This window comes from Hyalella azteca, unplaced genomic scaffold (genome assembly GCF_000764305.2).
Source record: "Hyalella azteca isolate HAZT.00-mixed unplaced genomic scaffold, Hazt_2.0.2 contig4178, whole genome shotgun sequence".
In the NCBI taxonomy this organism is placed as follows: Eukaryota; Metazoa; Arthropoda; class Malacostraca; order Amphipoda; family Hyalellidae; genus Hyalella; species Hyalella azteca.
Genome location: NW_025934403.1, coordinates 25,388 through 46,282, shown reverse-complemented (window position 1 = coordinate 46,282; position 20,895 = coordinate 25,388). Strand labels below are relative to the sequence as shown.

Genomic DNA, 20,895 nt, shown 5'->3' with positions numbered 1-20,895 from the left:
TGAGTGGGACCCAACACTTCCACACTTCCCTGCACAGGACCCAGAGTGAGACCCTTCCACTTTACACTTCCCCCTCCATAGAACCCAGAGTAGGACCCCACTTCTACGCTTTCCCCTCCAAAGGACCCAGGGTGGGACCCCACTCTTATTTTTCAAATGTTCAAGCAGGTCTCCAGTACAACTATTACTGATGAATTCTGCACTACCCCCTCCAAAGGACCCAGAGTGTGTCCCCACGACCCACTTGATGATGACTCCTCCCTCGACCATCTGGTTGATGGTGCCCTTGAGTCTGTTGACGTTGCGGATGAAGATCTGGCGGTTGAACTTGAGGTCCTTCTGCATGTACTTGTAGTCCCGCGGCGTGAACGTGCGCACCGCCGCCCGCAACTGCACGCACAGAAATACATCAGAGTTTGTCCAAATAGCCACGCAGTTTTTGCTTGGGTCGGGTCTTCTTCACCCACTTTGCCAAGGCAGATCTCGATTACGAGTGATACGTACGGAATGTTTATCACTATTTGGACAATGTTACCCAGTAAATTTTGTGATTGAATGATGTGATGAAAAAAAGTGAAGAGTACATGAGGAAAAGATAAGGAAGAGAGCAAATAGAGATGGTAATTGAATAACAGTGGGAAATGGGGAAAACGAGATGAAAAAGATAAAGAAATTATATGAAACAGACAAATAAGAAACCCGTAAAAACGGAAAATGTGACTGACCTGCAGCTATCTATACAAAACATTAATTATTGGTGATGTATCCGATAAGGAAATATTGTGTAATATGAAAAACATTGGATTGTAATATCCTAATGGACGCACAATTCCAAAAAAAATTGTATTTTTCGGAAAGAAATCAGGAAACTGAGTAAAAACTGTAATAAAAAGCTAATGTACAACGAATAATTTCAGGGTGTAAGGCAGTTAAGGGTTCATGAGCCCACCAGGTTCCAGTGCACCGACAGTTCCATCAGGATCTCAGGGTAGTGGCCCTTAGCGCGCGCCCTCATTTTCTTGTCCTTAAGGGCGTACCTGAGAGGGGGGAGGGTTATTAAGACCTGGTTTATTCTCAAATTATCATCCTATTTTCTATTCCCCTCCCTTTTCCCCATTTTGCAACGCCTCATAAATCCCCATTTTAAAATTAAAAGAACCGGTCAATTGACACGATTTTAGATCTTCTGTGAACAAGGCACAATAAGTAAAAGAATAGGCGACAGGCCACATCAGGCCTACACTTCAGCGCCGACATTGCAATGTTATGTTATGTTATTTTATGTCCCGGTAATATACCGACACGGTAGATATTGCGTATGCTTGCTTCAATAGTTCAAGTAGATTGTTGGGCGCTCAAAAATCACACATTAACTTTCAAGGAAATATAATTTAAGACTAAACAATATCTCAGCGGCGTGTGGAATAAAATAATTTAAGAGAGAACAACAGGAGTGAGAATATGCTGAGGGAGATATGCCTGTAGTGGGTCACAGTATGCCTGTAGTCACAGTATGCCTGTAGTCACAGTATGCCTGGGGTCACAGTATGCCTGTAGTCACAGTATGCCTGTACTAGGACCACGCACCACTTCTTCTCGCCGTTGTGGATGCGCAGCAGCGGTACCATCACCTTGCCCAGGAACTCAACTTTGTGGTCGCGGTCCTCGTCGTACACCGTCACCTCCAGCACGCTGTGGATGTCGCGCACGTTCCTGCACTCGGAGAAATGCAAAGATTTTGTCTTAATGAAAAGACTTTGTCCTAATCAAAAAATTTTGTCCAAATAAAAAGATTTTGTCCAAATGAAAAGATTTTGTCCTAATGAAAAGATTTTGTTCAAATGAAAAGATTTCGTCCAACTGCAATTTTTGTCTTTGTGGAGGCCGCCATACAGACCTTGTTTGCTCGGCTAAAGGACGTGTCAGTGTTACAATGTGGAAGTTTGTCTTTATTTGGACATTATAAGCCTTTCACTAGTCTGAGTGTGGAGGCGCAATGTTGGGGTCAGGGTCTTGTACTCGGTGTGGGTCTGGACCCCAGCAAGGGGTTCAGACCCCTGTCAACTCACATGACGAAGACCTTGTTCCATGTTGGGGTTAGGGTCTTGTACTCGGTGTGGGTCTGGACCCTGTCGTTGATGAGCTCCACCACGCAGAAGGGGTCGCTCTTGCCCCCGATGTCTGCAGACGCGAGGCCCTGCGCTCTGTAGATCTTCACCGTCAGGTGACCAACATCCTTCAGGTTCTGCAGAGACCTCGACCATTTCTGCAGGGCACAGAGGGTAAGAGGAAAGACCACTTCTGCAGGGCACAGAGGGTAAGAGGAAAGACCACTTCTGCAAGACGCAAAGGGTATGAGGAAATTCCATTTCTGCAGGACACAGTAGGCACGAGGTAACTTATCTGCAGACGTAAGCAACTTATTTCAACGCAGCAAACCTTCAGTAGGAGTTATTAATCATGTTAACAATGATAAATGACTAATTTTACTTCCACCTCTTGATAATTTTAAATAATACATCACGCATAATATGTTCCATCACCTAAAATAATACAGACGATTTTCATCAAGCAACTGACATATAATTTCGATATCCACGCATAGAGTCGCGTAAGTTAATACATCCAATAGACTGCATGGGCTGATCAGACGCTCCTACGAGTACCTAGATATAGAAATGATGAAGCTGTTGTTCACCTCTGTCGTGCGCCCGAACATAGAGTTTGGAAACGTTTAAAATGCCTCGTACCCTACGGAACAACTGATATCTAGAATCGATTTTAAATCTACCGTCCGTTGAAAAGATCTGATCAAAAGGCCAGTCTAGTCAAGAAAAGCACAAGAATCGGCGACAGGCCTATCCAGGCCTACTCCTTAATGCCGAAGATACTATACTATACTACTATACTAAGTGAGCTACGTCTCACTTGGCATGAGACTCGCGCATCTCTCGTGCGTCTCTAAGCATGATAACCACGTATCAGTGACACACGTATCTCCGCTGCATCAATACTCACGTATCTGCGTTGCGTCTAAATCATTAATAATACTCGCGTATCTCTGACTCACGTATCTGTCCAGGATCTCTCTGATATCGTCGGGGTTGTCCCTGTGCATGGCGATGTCAGAGGCGCAGTTGTCGGTGGTGAGGCCGGAGATGGTGAGCAAAAGATGAACTTTCCCAGCGCCGTCCAGCAGATCCGTCCAGATGTCGTGGGTCTTCTCGCGCTCAAACTCATTCAGGTCCAGGATGGATCTGACGGCGAGGGTAGGGATCACTCATAGTTTAAGCTGAATAACACTCGTAACAATTGAGAGACTTTGTCCAAATAGCGATGCACTTCTTGCCCTTGTGTAGGCCATCCTGGCCCAGTTTTGCCAGGCGTATCGGTGCTATATGCACAAGGACGTATCAGTGCTACTTGCACAAAGGGTATCACTATTTGTACAATATGATCCATTGATTTTTTTCAAATGGGCCCCCTCAGCGTACCCAGTACCCACTTGCCCATGAAGTCATCCTTGGACCGGGCATCCTTGTCCCAGACGGTGACCTCGAGGATGTGTGTCTGGTCGTCGTAGAGGTGGAAGTCGAACTGCTCCAGCCACTTTGGGTTGAGGGTGCGGGCGTCCGCCTTGCTCTTGAACTTTTCATTGCCGAGTCTGTGGTCGAAAAAAATGTTATGTCATTCATTTCTGTCAATTTCAAGTTTAACAAACTTTAAATTGACATTAAGGTCTCAAATTCCTAGAATAATTTAGCTCTAGTTTTAGTTGAAGTGCCATGACCTCAGCGTCCAACATGCATGGAGTCGTCCGTTGGCCCTATGTCAGGGCGCTGTTGGGTCGAAAATGGGGTCTGGTTCAAGTCTGGGTCGTAAATGGGGTCTGAGGTAGCGTCTGGGTCAGAAATAGTTAAAAATTTAGCGTCTGGGTTGAACATAGATGTTGGGTCAGCTTCTGGGTCGAAGATGGGGTCTGTTTGAAGATGGGGTTCAGGTCAAAGATAGGTCTGGGTTGGCAGTTCCAGTTAAACTAGCTTGAAAAATCCCACGCTGTACCTAAGTTCTTGTTAAATGTACTCAAGATTACCAGGCTTCCCTAAAAGTTTAGCTTAAACCAACTTGAAGTTCACGCACTTCAGCCCAAACTTCCGTAGAGTCAACTAGAAACCAGATTTGATCTAACGATAAAGTTTCGACTTCGATGAAAGTTCCACAATTATTCCTAGTTTTAAGTTGAGATAACTTTTAATTGTCTGCCTTTATCTCAGGTTGAGCTCAGTGAAAGTTACCATCTCATTTTCCAAGTTAGAGAATAAATAAATGAAAGCGCTACACTTTATCACAAGTTGAGACTAGTCGAAATTGCCAGCCACTTTTTAACCCAAGTTCCAGCCGAAATACAAAATCGGTACCTCATATTCCAAGTTCAAGTCATTTCAAGTTCAAGTTGATTTACCTGAATTTGTTACCCCATACCTTAAGTTTGAGTTGAACCCACCTGAACTTGGCATAGGGGTCGGAGAAGCCATCAGGGTCCATGGGCAGCAGGTCGCGGCCCTCCACCAGGATGATGTTCACCACGGCGCTCCACAGCTGGTTCTTGAGCCGCCGCTGCTGCTCTGCCAGCTTAGAACTGCCGCGCTGTAGGTACTGAGAGCAACAGGTTCTTAGTGAGCGTACTTAGAACTGCCGCGCTGCAGGTACTGAGAGCAACAGGTTCTTAGTGAGGGCTCTTAGAACTGCCGCGCTGCAGGTACTGAGAGCAACAGGTTCTTAGTGAGGGTACTTAGTGAGGGCTCTTAGAACTGCCGCGCTGTAGGTACTGAGAGCAACAGGTTCTTAGTGAGGACACTTAGAACTGCCGCGCTGCAGGTACTGAGAGCAACAGGTTCTTAGTGAGGGCACTTAGTGAGGGCTCTTAGAACTGCCGTAGTGTTGATTTATGTTTTCTGTTGATTGTGATGTATCTCTGGATAAGAGCCTACAAACACGTCCCTGTTATCGCGTACTCAAGTTTCAACTCAAGTTAACCATTGGCTGATAGTTGGCAAAAAATTAACTTGAACCAGTATTTGTTCTGTGATTATCATTGAAAAGTGCGTTGTTATACAGTAACTTAATTTGCCCAATCTTTATCTAAACCCGGAGAATGCAAGCTCTTGCCTATCGTGACGGCTTAAAAAAGAAATTATTTCGAATAATCATCGAAAACCACACATTACCAAAAATATTATTCAAGAATACGTAACAATTATATTAAACCGTGTTTTCAATGCGGCTACCAAACAACTCAAACAAATTTGTACAGGCAATATGTTTGCTTCCATAGCTCGGGGTTTACATCCTCAGGTCTATCCCCAGTCTCGCGTGTGACGATACTATGACAAATTAACAATATAAACTCTCATATATGAACGCCCACACAATATACAAGGCATTATAACAGGTAATTATACTGTATATACAAGCTTACAAATTATAAGTTGAGAGCATTTGACACTTTACCTTTATAGTGCCTGTACAATCTGATTTGTATTTACAATACATTATTTCCAGACTGATTATTTACTAAGAACAACAGAGATTAGTGAATTTATGATTTCACTTGTTACGTAAATTAATTATCCATTCTAGACAAGTACCTATCATGTATTATACATTTTAAGAATCAGTTTAGAAGAATAGATGTTTAAAATTAAAACTAAATATGATGGAAAACACAGCTAAATTTTTAGTAAACAGTATACGGAATAAAGACCGAACATTCAAGTATAAGCCTGTGCACGCCAAGGCAGATAGTTGAAACTTCCCTCTATAATGATACTTCCTGTATATACATTCTTGCATGAAAAAATTAAAAATAAAGTTTTGCAAAAATAAGAAAAGCTCAACGTATATTTCCACAGTAAATCAGTAATATCTATGAAAATCAAAAAGCTGTATCCGCGGAATGAATCACTAATTTAAAAAACTGAATTAATGGTCGTGCTAGCGATATTAAATTCTTATGGCCAGTTGAGGAAAATAACAAAAGTAGAAAATTTTGAGAGAAGCGACCGTGAACTTGAGAATATTTTAGACCAACAAACGATTTAAATATCAATTATGCTGATAAGCCAAATTCTAATTTTCTCACTCCCGTTCTTGTTATCAACTTATTTCTATTAATTTATTATCTAATATTTATTGATGTATTCATACTAATGAGATTCTACTATTCTACTATACGATTCTACTATACTATTCATACTAATGAGATACACACATGAGATACTGGTTGCCTTATGCTAGTCGATCGGCATCTGAAACAGGAGAAGTATAGATTCCACACGCACTAAAAAGTTTCATATGGCCATCGTTTTACATGAACAAATTACTTTTTTGAAGCGATTTGTGCATTGGCGTCAGAAATTGAGAGATAAATTCAATAATAAATACATTCATCGCCTTGGAGACAGAAATATTAATACAAAACCATTAAGATTCTACAACAAATGTCCTCAGCTGCCGAGCTGTGGTTTTCCCCGCGTCACTCACTTTACTGATGGTGAAAGGCTTTCGTCTCCTAAAGCTGCCAAGCGACGCCAGCGAAGTGTTGTCTTTAGCAGCGACGACCAACGCCTGGGAGTTTGCCGGTGCAGGAGGATCTCTCTTGAAAAAACTTCCTATTAACCGCGAGCGCTTGGTGGCCAAGGGAACGATCCCTGAGTCTTCGACCGTGCTGCTCTCGTTGCTGTTGTTGTTATTGGACTCCTCGAGGTCGATGCTGCTGTTGTTGTTGCAAGCTAAGGCACTAGCAGCAGCACCAGCAGCGACCGCAGCCAAGCCAACGCTGCCTAGCCCACTTAGGTCAGGGCTTGCGGCGAAGCTATTGCTGCGCGATCTGCTTTCGTTTGTGACGTCATAGCTGTGGCTGCGATTTTTCGACGTCTTTGTGGCCAAGAAGGATCGTGATTTCGGTTTTTGGTCCACAGATATGAAGCTCGCGAGCGATGTGGTGTCTGGGTGCTCATGTCTTCTGGCGTAGAAGGTTTCGCTGTCAGTCGAAAAATCGGACGATGCTGTTTTTGAAGAAGGATCAATCGTAATCGATGAACGTCTTTGGTTTTCTGGAGGATTGCCAGAACTCAATGGGAGCTTCTTTTGGCCGGCCTTGGAAGCTGGAAGAGTCTTGCACCGAGCTGGCCTTGAGGGAGTGAAATTAGAGGGTCGTGTATTTTTCATGAGTGAGATTTTGTGTTTGACCAGCGCAGATGATTTGCCTTCACTACCGTCGCTCTCCCTCTGGTCAGTCCAGGACTCATGGCTGTTCTGGCGAAGTCGATCGAGATCGTGAGCTGATGCCGACTTACCGATCGATTTGCAGGCGGGTTCGGTCTTACGGAAACTTAGAGTTAGGTTTTTTAATTTGTTAGATAGGTCCATGAGAGAAGATTGCTTCTTTTTCAATTCGCTTTCGGACCTTACATACTCAGTATCGTTATCACTGAACCTCCTTTCTCTCACAGAGAAACTGAGCGCGTCCACAGGCAGAGAGAGCGAGTTAGTCAAGTTTCGCTCACTCCCAGATCGTTTTTCATTATTCAGAGATTGGTCCCACGATCCATGACATCGAAGATCATCTTCATTCACGCTCGGCTCAATTAAAAACCTGGGCATTTCACCGTCAGATGATCGCTTACGATGGGACGAAGATTCAGAAAAATTCCGACTGAAGGTTTCGGCTTCACGATTATTTTTATTCCAAGTTCCTGGAACGCCTTCATGTGATTCAAGCGAATTATCGTTGGAAAGAGCAATCTGCCGATTGAGTTGCGATTTCGAACTGGCAAACGAACTAAAGCTTTGGTTTACCGAGTATTCTTCCAGGCTTTGGGTGCTGCCTTTAAACCCTTCATCTGCCAGGATGTTCCTCTTTTGACGATAAGAGATCCAAGGACTAGAACCAGGCTGGAAAAAACAAGATTCTAAAGACGAGGCGCAGGCTGAGGCCATAGGGGACTCCATGCTACTCGACACCAAGATCTCATCTCCCTCGTTTGATGTCACTGACACTTTCCGTATAACGGAAAATGTGGGCCGTAGGCTGGCAGATGATGAGATACCAGAGGGCTTGCCGTCACGATGAACGCTACCCAGGCTCTGGGGACCATCGGAGGAAAATTTACAATTTTCTGCCGTCAACTGAGGATTTTTCTCAGGGAAATTTGACCGAAAACTTTTCTCGAAAAGTGACATTGTCTTGGTTCCCGATGAATTATCGTTTTTGATAGCAGATAAAAGTTTGAATTCAGCGCTCTCACTTTTGTTTAATTCATCTCGGTTTCCGTCATGGTTAGCTTCGGTAGAGTGAGTTTGCTCCGGACGCTTCTCGCTCTCCGGGACAGTAACTGGAGGAGGACTGGCAACATTTTTGCTGAAGACTTTCTTGAAGGCGTTGACAAAAGGGCCAGCAAAACTCCTGGCGGGCTTAACAGGCTGGCTTGCCTCCCCGCATGTCGCGAATGAATTATTTGTGGCTTTGCTGTCCTCCTTTTCTGCAATTTGATTGGCCAGTGTCTGAGGATTTTCCTTTATATCTTTTCCACATTTTTGTGCATCGAAAGACTGGGAAATTGAATGACTTTCTGTATCATCCAAATTATTATTATTATTGCAACCTGTCTCAAGTAAATAATTTCGAGTTTCACACGTTAAAACGCTGCCAATGTTGTTCGATTTCAAAGCGGCTTTTTCGATCATCGTTGAGTTCGAATTTTGATCACAACAAACAATTGCATCGGGGCGAGAAGTCACTAAAATGTCACTTTCATTTTGCTGCACGGCTGGATTAACAATAACCTCGATATTTTCTACGCTTGAACTCGTCATAGCGTCATCAAGCTGCAATCCATTCATTTCTCCTTCCTTCACATTGTTCTCATTGAAGTGGATCGTACTGTTCTCAGCAACGTTAACGCCTTCATCCTCAACTCGATACATTATGGATGTTTTATGTTGTTCTGACGACGATATAAAACACAACTAAACTTGAATTCATCCAGAGTCCGGAAAAATGTAAATTCTGAATATTTTCAAAGGCAGACAAAAGACAAGTCAAAATATAACTTCCGGTTCAGTCACAATGAAGAGAAGCGCCAAATTTTCCAAAGATGAGACAAAAAAACATATTCTGCATATTGAATTCCAATCAGATTAATATAGTTTCTGGATCTTTTCTACGAAAATTAAATTCAATTATTATGAACTGCAAGAGGATCTGACATAACACGTCTGGATTAAACCTGAGAGAAAACAAAACTTAAGCATTAATAATTAACACACAATGTTCGCATCGCATGCCTACAAACACTAAAGTTAATAATTCTATTTCCTTCACATGAAAAAAATATCTTTCACACAATCAATTGTTTCCGCGGTCAATTATCGATGAAATTACGCCGGCAATAAAGGAACAGAGATTAAAGGTTCAGAATAAAATTCGTTGTAAGAAAAAAACATCACGTGGCGGACACTCATAAGAATGAGGGAGACAATGCCCTAATAACGATGCACTTCTTGCCCATGTCATGCTAAACCTGAACCAGTTTGGTCGGGCAAAGGTACGCGTGCGTGCTTACTCTTACTCTCTACTTAGGCTAAGGGTTAAAAAGTGGGTTACTTTTCGAAATATTAAGCCAATGATTTTTCTGAGTGTGATTTTTATTTAATCACGAGCCTAGCGACATTTGAAGGTCTCAGTTACTGATGACGACGCCGGTGGTCAGTTTAGTGTTCACTGACTGCAGATCAGATGGCTCAGCAACTCTTTTTAGCGCATTTTCTCATTTATGGAAAAAATGCACTATTGTGCCCGCCATGTCCGTCCGTCTGTCTGTCCGTCTGTCCGTCCGTCCGTCCGTGACCTCAAGTTTTCCTCGACGAGAAAATGCGCTCTCTGTCACTCACTGCAGCGAGTACTGAGTTATATTTTTTACAGATTGTAGGTTACACTTGCTCAGTCGCTGGATAAGAACCAAGAGGAAATTTTTGGTTGAGCACAAGGATGACAGATGGATTTCCACCCGCCGGATAATATATGAGCTGTACAAATGCCCTCGCATATATACTCTTACACACGATCTTAGTCTTACACATCAGGCCTTATATACTCAACAGAGCAGATGGCTCTGGTTGGCGAATATATACGGATAAGTTAACCTAACACTGAATGTCTCACTTCACAGATGAAACCAATCAATAAGGCGTGAATGTCGTACCCTATTGAAAACTAACGGCGCCGACAATCGCTTATTCAGCGGCCAGATAAAAAATGTGAGTTATTTTCTCAAAGGTTTCCGCATTCATGTCATGGGTTCTTTTAAGGGACAAATGTTGCTCAAAATTTATTGAGGGTCGTGAAGCGACACAAATATTCTTGACTAGGTCATGGGCGGCATAAGCATACGAAAATATCGCAATGAAAAGCAAAATAAAAAAAATTATGTTTTGAAAGAGCAGATCTCAATAACTGAGGCAATAAAATTGTCCTGAATTGCTAAAATAAAATTTAATTAGGTGTACCCTAAGTTAATCCTGCTTTGCATGCGGCCAAACTGTGGCACACTTGGCATGTAGAGCCGCCGATACGAGACGTTCATTCTAATTTATTATGAGGGCGGTAAAACTGTCTCGTTGCCTTAAATCGACGATTAAGGGGAATTTAAATAACATTTAAAAGAAAAAAAGACCACAAAAAAGTAAAAAAAAATCGCAATGGATGAAGCTATATATCCACTGCACACCCGTTTCTGCCAACCGACTACTACGTCATTTTGTCATATCCTCTCAGTTGTCTACAGTGTAAGTAATATGTGCAAACATAAAAAGTGTGATTTTTTATATCCTCTCAATTGTCCACAATGAAAATAATATGTGCAGACATACAACGAACAACATACATCAGTGGTTTAAAAGAGAGAGGCAAAGGTCATACGTCGCTATCAGAAGATCTCCATGACGTCGCGTTGTGTGTGTCAAGGAACATCGATAAAAAAAACATCATCGTACCTTATTGAAAATAAAAGCCGCAGCAGCGCCGGTCATCGCTTTGTTTACGTTGAGGAAGATAATGAGGGCGATAACGTTGCCGTGACGAGGGCAGGAGTAACGAGCGTCTGCGTTGACAAGATAAACGCAAGCTGGGGCTTGACGTTCAATATTGGGGAGCAAATTTAAAGTCTACGTGTTTGTTAGTAAGAATCCTAGCTCAATATTTATCTACTAGTGTATTTAATCACTTGGTAGTGAAATTGGGGCAGCAAATTTTAGATCTATACGTGTATAGGAGAAATATTCCTAGGTCGATATTTAGAAACTTGATACGTCAATCTGACCGGCCTGGCTATTCACGTGCCGCAGTTCGATCTTTGATGGAAGTACAAAGTTTCTATTCGGTAATAATAATTAATCATTGTGAGACAGAGAGTCGTTTAATTTTGAAATGAATGTCAGCAGGAAAACAACTCTATATTCACCAGAATACTAACATCGCAGTCCCTTTCCATCAGAATTCAAATCAAACTTATTTTTCTAGAAGCGAATAGTTCTCCTCTATTTGTCGGAGTCCAAATCATTGCTATCTTATATTGGCAAAAGTTGAGTCGCGCCCTATTTATCAGCAATAATGTTGAGTGCTCTAGATAATGCTGTAAAAATGGGAACGATGGATGTGCATGATAGCGATACAATGCAGCGCCGATATCAAGTATTTGATAGCGTAATTAATATAAAAAACATGTACAATATATAATACTTTAGCCAAATCGTACGGGTTTTGATAAAAAGGAATGGAGGCGACGGTGAAGTGGAGTGAATTCATCGAACTAGAGCGAAGCGGTAAGAAGTTACGCGTCGTCGTGCGTAAATACGCGCCAGATCTGGCACAGAAATGTGGCAAAAACTGCCCTAGAAATAGCAGATGCTTGACGTGTAGTAAACGCAGGCGCTCGGCGTGTAGTGTACGCAGGCGCTCGGCGTTAGGGTACGCAGGCGCTCGGCGTTAGGGTACGCAGGCATTCGGCGTTAGGGTACGCAGGCACTCGGCGTTAGGGTACGCAGGCGCTCGGCGTTAGGGCACGAAGGCGCTCGGCGTTAGGGCACGAAGGCGCTCGGCGTTAGGGCACGAAGGCGCTCGGCGTTAGTGTACGCAGGCACTCGGCGTTAGGGTACGCAGGCACTCGGCGTTAGGGTACGCAGGCGCTTGGCGTTAGGGTACGCAGGCGCTCGGCGTTAGGGCACAAAGGCGCTCGGCGCTAGTGTAGTAGTATAGTATAGTATCTTCGGCATTGAAGAATAGGCCTGGATAGGCCTGTCGCCGATTCTTGTACTTTTCTTGACTAGACTGGCCTTCTGATCAGATCTTTTCAACGGACAGTAGATTTAAAATCGCTTCTAGATATCTGTTGTTCCGTAGGGTACGAGGCATTTTAAGACTAAACATATGCTCTTGCATGGCCTTGTCTAGTCTGTTCTTGAAGGCGTTCATACTCGGAGCGTCAACAATATCTTCAGGGAGGCTGTTCCACATGTCAGTGACTCGAAGCGAGAAGAAATGTTGTCGCGTGGATGAATTGCACCGCAGTTTTTTTAGTTTATAGCTGTGGCCCCTGGTGTTGGTTCTTAGGGGTTCTCCCCTACATTAGGGGAGCGCGTAATGCTGTACGCAGGCGCTCGGCCTTTGTGTACGCAGGCGCTCGGCGTTAGGCATTTCAGCGTTACCCGTTAGTATGGACGAGCGCAGATCCAATCGCCGAAGCTAGTTTGCGACTAAGACTCAAAAAATCTTTATGGCCACACAGATAAAAAATTCGAAAAATCAACATTTATGGAAAAAAAAACATTCGCCAAATCGAAAATCAGACGAGAATATTTATGAAAAATGTCAAAGTGAGCCAATAACTTATCAAGTTCAGTAAATTATTGAGTAGCTGAGTTGTATGAAGCAAGCATGCATTCATCAGATGATGATGCAGCATGACATCGAGGCATCACGATACCAGCAAATGTATCACATATTGAAGCAAGCATACGTCGCTGACGCCATTCTCGCACCACGGTTCCGAACTATCAGCCTCATCATTAAACTCATGCTACTTATTAAAACATTACACAATATAGTTCGTTTAAAACGACAAAGTAATGTTTTTGCATCACAGCGGGAAATTTAAAACACTTAAATTGTACTGAAATTGTTTATTGGCACAGTTTTTGTTGATTAGTATTGGAGGCTAATTTCAATTATCATATAAATTAGTATTCAAAAATATCAATGAAGATTGATTAATTTTTCAAAATTATTCGCAATTACAATTATAGATTAATAAAGATAAACATCGTTGGTAATACTTTTTAGAGAATTTTCGATCGTTATCAGCAGACTGTCGTGACGGCAAAGACAACGGAGAACCACGTAAGTTTTTGTCTTTTGATTTAACAAAGAAAATCGATCAGAAGAGCAAGGCCATGCGGGGGCTGTCTGCTGGGTGATCAATGCTGCGATCCCTGCTGCAACACGCAGGCATCCCTGCTGCAACACGCAGGCATACCTGCTGCAACACGCAGATATCCCTGCTGCAACACGCAGGCATACCTGCTGCAACACGCAGGCATCCCTGCTGCAACACGCAGGCATACCTGCTGCAACACGCAGATATCCCTGCTGCAACACGCAGACATCCCTGCTGCAACACGCAGGCAACCCTGCTGCAACACGCAGGCAACCCTGCTGCAGCACGCAGGCAACCCTGCTGCAACACGCAGGCATCCCTGCGGCAACACGCACGTAAACATATTGCTAACTGCTGTGCAAGCTTGTGGTGCGTTAATTTAAAAGCGGGTATGTACCCGCTCAAACCCGGATTGAGGGTTTATTATTCAATAAATATTATTATTCAATAAATATTCAATTCAATAATAAATTATTCAATACCATATCAGTACGCAGACCGACTAAACCGGGCATTTTATTATATATATTTTACCCGCTCACTCTTAACATAAAGAGTCATATTATTCATCGTGATTTCGAGGTTAGGTCCTAAGTTCAGTATGATGAGCGGTGCTGTACTAACGTCACATCGCCCGCACAGCTGTGATGCCGTGAGTCACGACGCGCAGCTGTGGTGAGAGCAGCTGTGGTGAGAGCAGCTGTGGTGAGAGCAGCTGTGGTGAGAGCAGCTGTGGTGAGAGCAGCTGTGGTGAGNGAGAGCAGCTGTGCTGAGAGCAGCTGTGCTGAGAGCAGCTGTGCTGAGAGCAGCTGTGCTGAGAGCAGCTGTGCTGAGAGCAGCTGTGCTGAGAGCAGCTGTGCTGAGAGCAGCTGTGCTGAGAGCAGCTGTGCTGAGAGCAGCGGTGCTGAGAGCAGCTGTGCTGAGAGCAGCGGTGCTGAGAGCAGCTGTGCTGAGAGCAGCTGTGGTGAGAGCGGCTATGTAAACTACTGTACCGTAGTGCACAGGCGCCCAGCTTAAGTACAGTTCAGTGTTGTGCAGTGCTTATGGACTGCCCATGCACAGACGCACAGCTCAGGAACACGGCATACCAGTGTACAGTAACTCAGCATCGGCACACGGTTCTACAGCTGTACAGCACAGGTGTACGGTTGTACAGCTATGTCCAGCACATGTTCTTGCAGCTGTACACGCAGCACCTGCGCACAGCAGTACGTACAGCGTCCATCTGCTCCTGAAGCCCGTCCACTGATAGGAGATATCGGCAGGACAAAAGCTGATATCGCTGCAGCGTCACACGAGACCGTCTCACAGCGGCGGTATAATTGTGCCTTTTGAGTGGACAGCGCTGAAGGGAGCTGCACGCAACGTGGGTGGGAGTTACTGGACTGTGCTGGACTACGCTGGATTGCATGGAACTACGCTGGACATGGAACATGCTGGACATGCATGGACTGCATGGAACTGGACAGTAGTGCAGTAGCAGAAGCAGCATTGAACTGAACTGCACTAGACTGCATTGGGCGGCACTGTACTAGACTGCACCGCACTGCGCTGGTCTGAACTGAACTACACTACTCGACTGCACTGCACTGCGCTGTGATGCACTGAACTGCACTGCTGGACTGCACTGAACTGCACTACTGGACTGCACTGAACTACACTGCTGGACTGCACTGAACTGCACTGCACTAGACTGTACTAGACTACTTACAGGTTCAATATATGTGGTCTAAAGTTCCCGAGCCTACCGGCCTACCAATCAAATGCGACTTTTTGGCGCCTTATCGTGAATGTTTTACTACTTTTGTCTATCATTGTTTCTTTGATACTTCTATACAAGTCAAGATATAGAAATCGGTGAAAATTAAGCAAAATACAATTCCGCATCAACTGAACTTTTATCCCAAACAAGTTCACCACATCACGATGACCATCAAACCCCATCAAGTTGGTCATTAAACTCCATCAAGTTAACTATAAAATTTCATCAAGTTAACTTAAAAACTCCATCAAGTCAACTTTAAAACTCCGTCAAGTTTACTATAAAGCTCCATCAAGTTAACTATAAAACTCCATCAAGTTAACTTTAAAACTCCATTAATTTAACTATAAAACTCCCGTCAAGTTAACTATAAAACTCCATCAAGTTAACTATAAAACTCCATCAAGTTAACTTCTAAACTCCATCAAGTTAACTTCAAAACTCCAACAAATTAACTTCAAAACTCTATCAAGCTAACTTCAAAACTCCCTGTTAACTATACAACTCCATCAAGTTGACTATAAAACCCCATCAAGTTGACCCAACTAACCACATCAAATAAAATTGACCAGCAAGCCACATCCGTTGACAATTGAATGTCATAAAATTGATAATCAAACCAAATAAATTTTAACATAAAATTATATCAAAATGACCATTAAACCACTTGAAATAGACCAGCAAACCACATAATTAAGTTGACCTAAAAACCGCATCAAATTTACCAGCAAGTAACCATATGTTTAAATAGTCCGACGCATGGCTGGTATCCACAGTTTAGCCGTTACCACTCAATGGCCTTACAGAGGATAAACCAAATGACTCTAAGGTTCGTGACAGTCGAGCAGCTGTCAAGATCTTGTTCCTCTCACTATTTTGATCGTGACAGACCATGGACGCAGCCTGATGCGCAATCTTGACTTCAGAAGAAGACAGGAAAAATCGCATTATTATTAGGATTGTTTCAAATATGAAATTCGGCTTAGCTCGAATTGAGGGGTAATAGATCTTGCGGAAATTTCGAGCATGTTGAGCCTTTGTGATCCCTCTCCTAGCGGACTGCTGCCAGCTGTGGACCCCGTTCACGAGGACCCCGTGAACACCGTTCACCCCGTTCTGGGCGCAGTGCGGAAACTGGAAAAGGTGCAGCTAACATACACGTTTAGGATCAGCGGGATGGAGAAGTTCAACTACAGGAAGAGGCTGGAACGCCTGTGTCTGTACTCACTGCAGAGGAGACGAGAGAGGTATGATAACTGGACTGGCCACAACTTTTAAATTAAGACATTCAGGGTTATGACATGTCACCGTAAAATAAAATGGAGACTGTGCAGGATACTTTCATTACACAACTGAGCTACAGCATGAGTCCAATCTCAGAGGGATGGATCCCTTTGAAAGATGGAACTGAGGCTACTTAACGCTTTGACGATGAATCAGAAAGGATGGGATTTCTCCAGGAGACCTTCAAGAGGCGGCTGGATGTGTTCCTGTATACAACCCCTGATCTTCCGCCTCTGCACCACTACCATCGGCATTACGACAGCAACAGCATCGTGCATCAGCTGGGTCTAAAGAGGGCATCAACTGGCACAACTGAGGGCATCAGCTGGCCCGAATGAAGGCAGATGCCTGCTAGCTTGTTCTACTGCCACTCGGGCCCTAACGACGCAGAAGACTTGGTCACCGGCAGCTGGGAAACAGCGGAAGACAAAGGTGGTGCTTCAGAGCGGCTTGGGACTGCTAAGTGCAAAAGTCTTATCAAGAACATAAAAGAAGAGTACATTTCAAATCATGAACATTTGGCCGCCACACAACACACGTGAAAATAGAAGATAATATATGTACGGATTATTCGTGTGTGCACAAATTCCCACACCGTAACATTTCAGCATATGCGAGAGTGAAGTAATGAGTCACTCACGGTCATACGTCTAATGATAACCCTACCTACACTTGAAGTACTCGTATGATATCACGAATCATACCGCCATGAGATATGAACGACGAGTGCCCTTTATCGGGATTCAATTCATGCAACATCATGTCCGGCATGAAAGCACTGCGAACAAAGGCCTCACTTACAACCCTCTCACGATGAGAAGGGTGCACATTCATTAAAAAACGTATTTTAGCGTCTTTTTTGCATAAAAAATTATTAATCAAACCTCAGTGCATCATCAAAGTATTACATCCACACGCATAAATCTCGAATTAATTCATAACCATTTTGTTCTGAAACAGCGTATTAACAGTGAATCGGCGCAATATGATCATATTAATCAAAAATCAATATATTTATCGTCTGGGATCTGACCAGCAGCATATAAATAATAAATCATCAACTATAAGAAAAATCATTCGCCACCGATGCCGCACCTACGATTCTTCACTTCACCGCAACTCCTCGTTGAGTGTGGCTGCTAGAATCGTCTCCGGAACCTGAGAAATTAAAGCTGCTTCCGCAAGCGACACGACTGACAGTGAAGATTTTGCTCGAAAACTAACTTAAGAATATGATGCTTGTTTCTATTCTCTGGTAATCACTAATGTGCACGAATAATGTACAGCAGAGCAGCACGATCAGCTGATTGCACCGCAGCTGCAAACTGAGAACGCAGCTGCAAAATAGGCTATTTAATGACTAATGAGTGAGTGGCTGTGTGAAGAATGGCTGTGTGGCAAGTGAGAGAGACGATGTGAAATGAGGAATTCGCTGTGTGACAGTAGATCGGTTGAGTGATGAGTGAGGGACGTGAGATGAATCAGTGGCTGGGCGATGACCAGCTGTGATTGCCCTGCTGCGTGTCAGCACCAGCTGCGTGTTAATACCTGCAGCTGCGTGTCAGCACCAGCTGAGTGTCAGCACCAGCTGCGTGTCAGCTGCGGCAGCTGTCACCAGCACCGTCATCCACGCTAAATAAAACGAGTACATTCATGGCATTCACGTCTCAGCAGTTGAGTGGCGAATTGTTTAGGCTGTTTGTACCACAGGAAGCTATTGTTTCATTATTGAAACCATTATATGTGGCTGCCGTTATTTCCAACCATTGAACATAGAGGCGGCAGCTGTTACTATTGTTTAGCGCAGTTGCTCCGCGCGTCGCGACGCAAGGCTTGAAAACTTGAGAACCCTCAATCACTCAATAGTAATCGTACCTATAAAGGGCGATAATGAGATTATCTAACATCAAGATATACAAGCTGAATAAAGATAGTATGAATAGAAAACCTGCAACGCGGCCATTGACATAAGAGAACGTGGTCGCTGGCTAAGGGAAAATATGCGGGTCCGACGATGACTTGCACAACTGAACAGGTTATACGCAGTAGTAATTTCTAGAGCAAAAAAAAAATAATAATAATTGTACCGTCACAAAATATTTATGTTTGCAAACTGCTTGGTGAGTTCATGATGTATGTAGCGTGTAGTTTGTGGAGTTGTGTGCAGTTAATAATGTTATTAGTGTGCGAGTTGAAAGTTAGCTAACACTCCGGAGTCGCCGTACAAATTTTGATGATATTGCTGCCGAGTGATTGAATTGATCAGCAATAGAATAGAATGATGACGTATCTCATTTGGATAAACGTTTTGATGGCGCACCTAAAAATAGATTGAATATACTTCATCTATTGAGACACTCGTTAACTGGAAGTGACACGAGTGAACTTTATCCAGGTAAACATCAACTTGAACGTGATTAACCTAGCCTTAAACGTTGCGAACGTCAATTAGATCCTAACAATAGTCAACTTGAACGTTAAAAACGTCAACTTGGAAGTAACAAAGGTAACCAGAAAGTGCCGTGGACAAAGTAACCAGACAAGTTCCAGCGAGATCTTAGCAAGCTTCAATTTTTACTTAATCCTGCAAGTCAGCGGTACGACTTGTTACAAAACAGTCTTGGTGCTCGAATCCCCCAGACACATTCATCTGCATTGAGCGTGGAAAATTGGTCCAAGCCAGCGGATCACTTAACGAAGTTGAAGTTAAGACGCAAGAAGTTAGGGTTGTTCATGTCTCAAGTTATGAATTTTATCACCGCAATTCGTTAAGAGGAACAGCAAATCGCTTGTACAGCGAGCAGGGCACTTTGGTTCGGAGGAAGAGTGTAGACTCGGTGAGAGAGAGGAAATGAAATTTCGTCAAAGCGAGGTTGTTTTGAGGGAAACTCAACTGAGGACGTCTTCTATAGGCTTACGACGATATCACAACATAAATGTCGAACGCTAATAAACAGCCAACCAAAATTTGCGATCAGCGTTATAATGAGATGGCCGTGATGCAAGCAACAAACCTAATCTCCAGATGTTAGCGCCATAGTACAGGGAGGGCTACGGCTGTGAGACCGTGATACGTCTTTCGAAACTGCGTTAGCGGTTAAAGAGGTAGAAAACAGTCTACAAGCGAAGCGACAACCACTACGGCAACTACAGCTCATAATACAACACGCTACAATTATGTAACTCAGACTAACGTTACGGCTACGTACAGTTATTGTCCGGCTACGACGGTCGTGAGACGGTTGCATGAGATACCAGACCAGGTGGTAGCTATGGCAACAAGTAATCAACAAATGGCGGTTATGTGGGCTGAGCCTAGTACGTTAACTACAGTAATAATAAATACGGTCAGGACGGTCGTGAAACGACGCGAAAAATAACGAGTTACGTGAATTCCCCCACGACGGTCTAATCTACAGGGCAAGTACGGTTGAGGGCGTCAGACCTGGCGCGGTATACGGTTGTACTGCATGGGCGCTGCCCTGAGAAATCAGGGCAGCGGCTGAGTTGTAGAAATTAATACGGCTGAGTTGTAGAAATAAATACGGCTGAGTTGTAGAAATTAATTGGTGAAGGCAAAATCATGCCCAAGTCGTGAAGGGAACATCATGCCAAAGTCGTAAAGGCAAAGTCATGCCAAAGTCGTGAAGGCAAAATCAAGCCCAAGTCGTGAAGGGAACTTGCCAAAGTCGTGAAGGCAAAGTCATGCCAAAGTCGTGAAGGCAAAGTCATGCCAAAGTCGAGAGGTAACGTCAGGTAATAGCATCAGTATTAATTAGCAGAATTTCTGATTGAAGCAAGCAAATTTGCAGCCACTGCTGAGGTGAGACGAACAGGAAATGAGGTTTAAAACTAAATGCATGGCCAACGCTTCATTAATAAAATTACTGAAATCTTGGACATTTTACAGTAAATTTTTAATGATTGCATAACATTATAAGGGGAATGATGCATCATTTTAGCGATCTTAAATGTACGGATTAACATTCCTTGAATTCCACCTTGCAGGAGCTACTGTAAAAGCTGCGCAATTTTTGTTTCATATCCACAGCGTTGCGGGCCCGGCGTCAGCGACACACGAGGCCGGACTGACTGAACTCGGAAGCTTCTTTATGTGCCATTGTCAGCTACCAGCAAGTGTTCGCCATGCAAAATCGTCAGCCATCAGAATAATGACAGCTTGCGTCAGTTGTTTAGAACGCAATCGGCAATTTCCAGTAGTAGGCAAATGTTAACAGTTACTACGAGTCATCTTTTGTCACACTCGAAACTTGAATGTCGGTTATTAGTAGTAATAGAGGAATTGCATAGAATTTTTCAAATACTTTTTTTAATAAACCACAAATTACAGCATAA

At 43.5% G+C, this 20,895-nt stretch overlaps 1 protein-coding gene across 3 annotated transcripts in view; it reads right to left on the bottom strand.

Annotated features, from left to right (window-relative positions):
- LOC108677987 (multiple C2 and transmembrane domain-containing protein) overlaps nucleotides 1-20,895 on the bottom strand; it is a 33,116-nt gene that overhangs the window by 7,596 nt on the left and 4,625 nt on the right. For 2 of the 3 annotated variants that reach the window (XM_047879909.1, XM_047879910.1), the window contains exons 1-8: nucleotides 6,544-8,243; nucleotides 4,505-4,656; nucleotides 3,506-3,664; nucleotides 3,071-3,257; nucleotides 2,070-2,266; nucleotides 1,588-1,713; nucleotides 950-1,037; nucleotides 245-390 (exon numbers count right to left, since the gene is read on the bottom strand). In XM_047879909.1, coding sequence (XP_047735865.1) covers nucleotides 245-390; nucleotides 950-1,037; nucleotides 1,588-1,713; nucleotides 2,070-2,266; nucleotides 3,071-3,257; nucleotides 3,506-3,664; nucleotides 4,505-4,656; nucleotides 6,544-8,013 — 2,525 coding nt within the window. In that variant the 5' untranslated portion in view covers nucleotides 8,014-8,243. Of the gene's footprint in view, nucleotides 1-244; nucleotides 391-949; nucleotides 1,038-1,587; nucleotides 1,714-2,069; nucleotides 2,267-3,070; nucleotides 3,258-3,505; nucleotides 3,665-4,504; nucleotides 4,657-6,543; nucleotides 8,244-20,895 lie in introns of those variants that run through there. The other variant, XM_047879911.1, reaches the window with a different exon arrangement.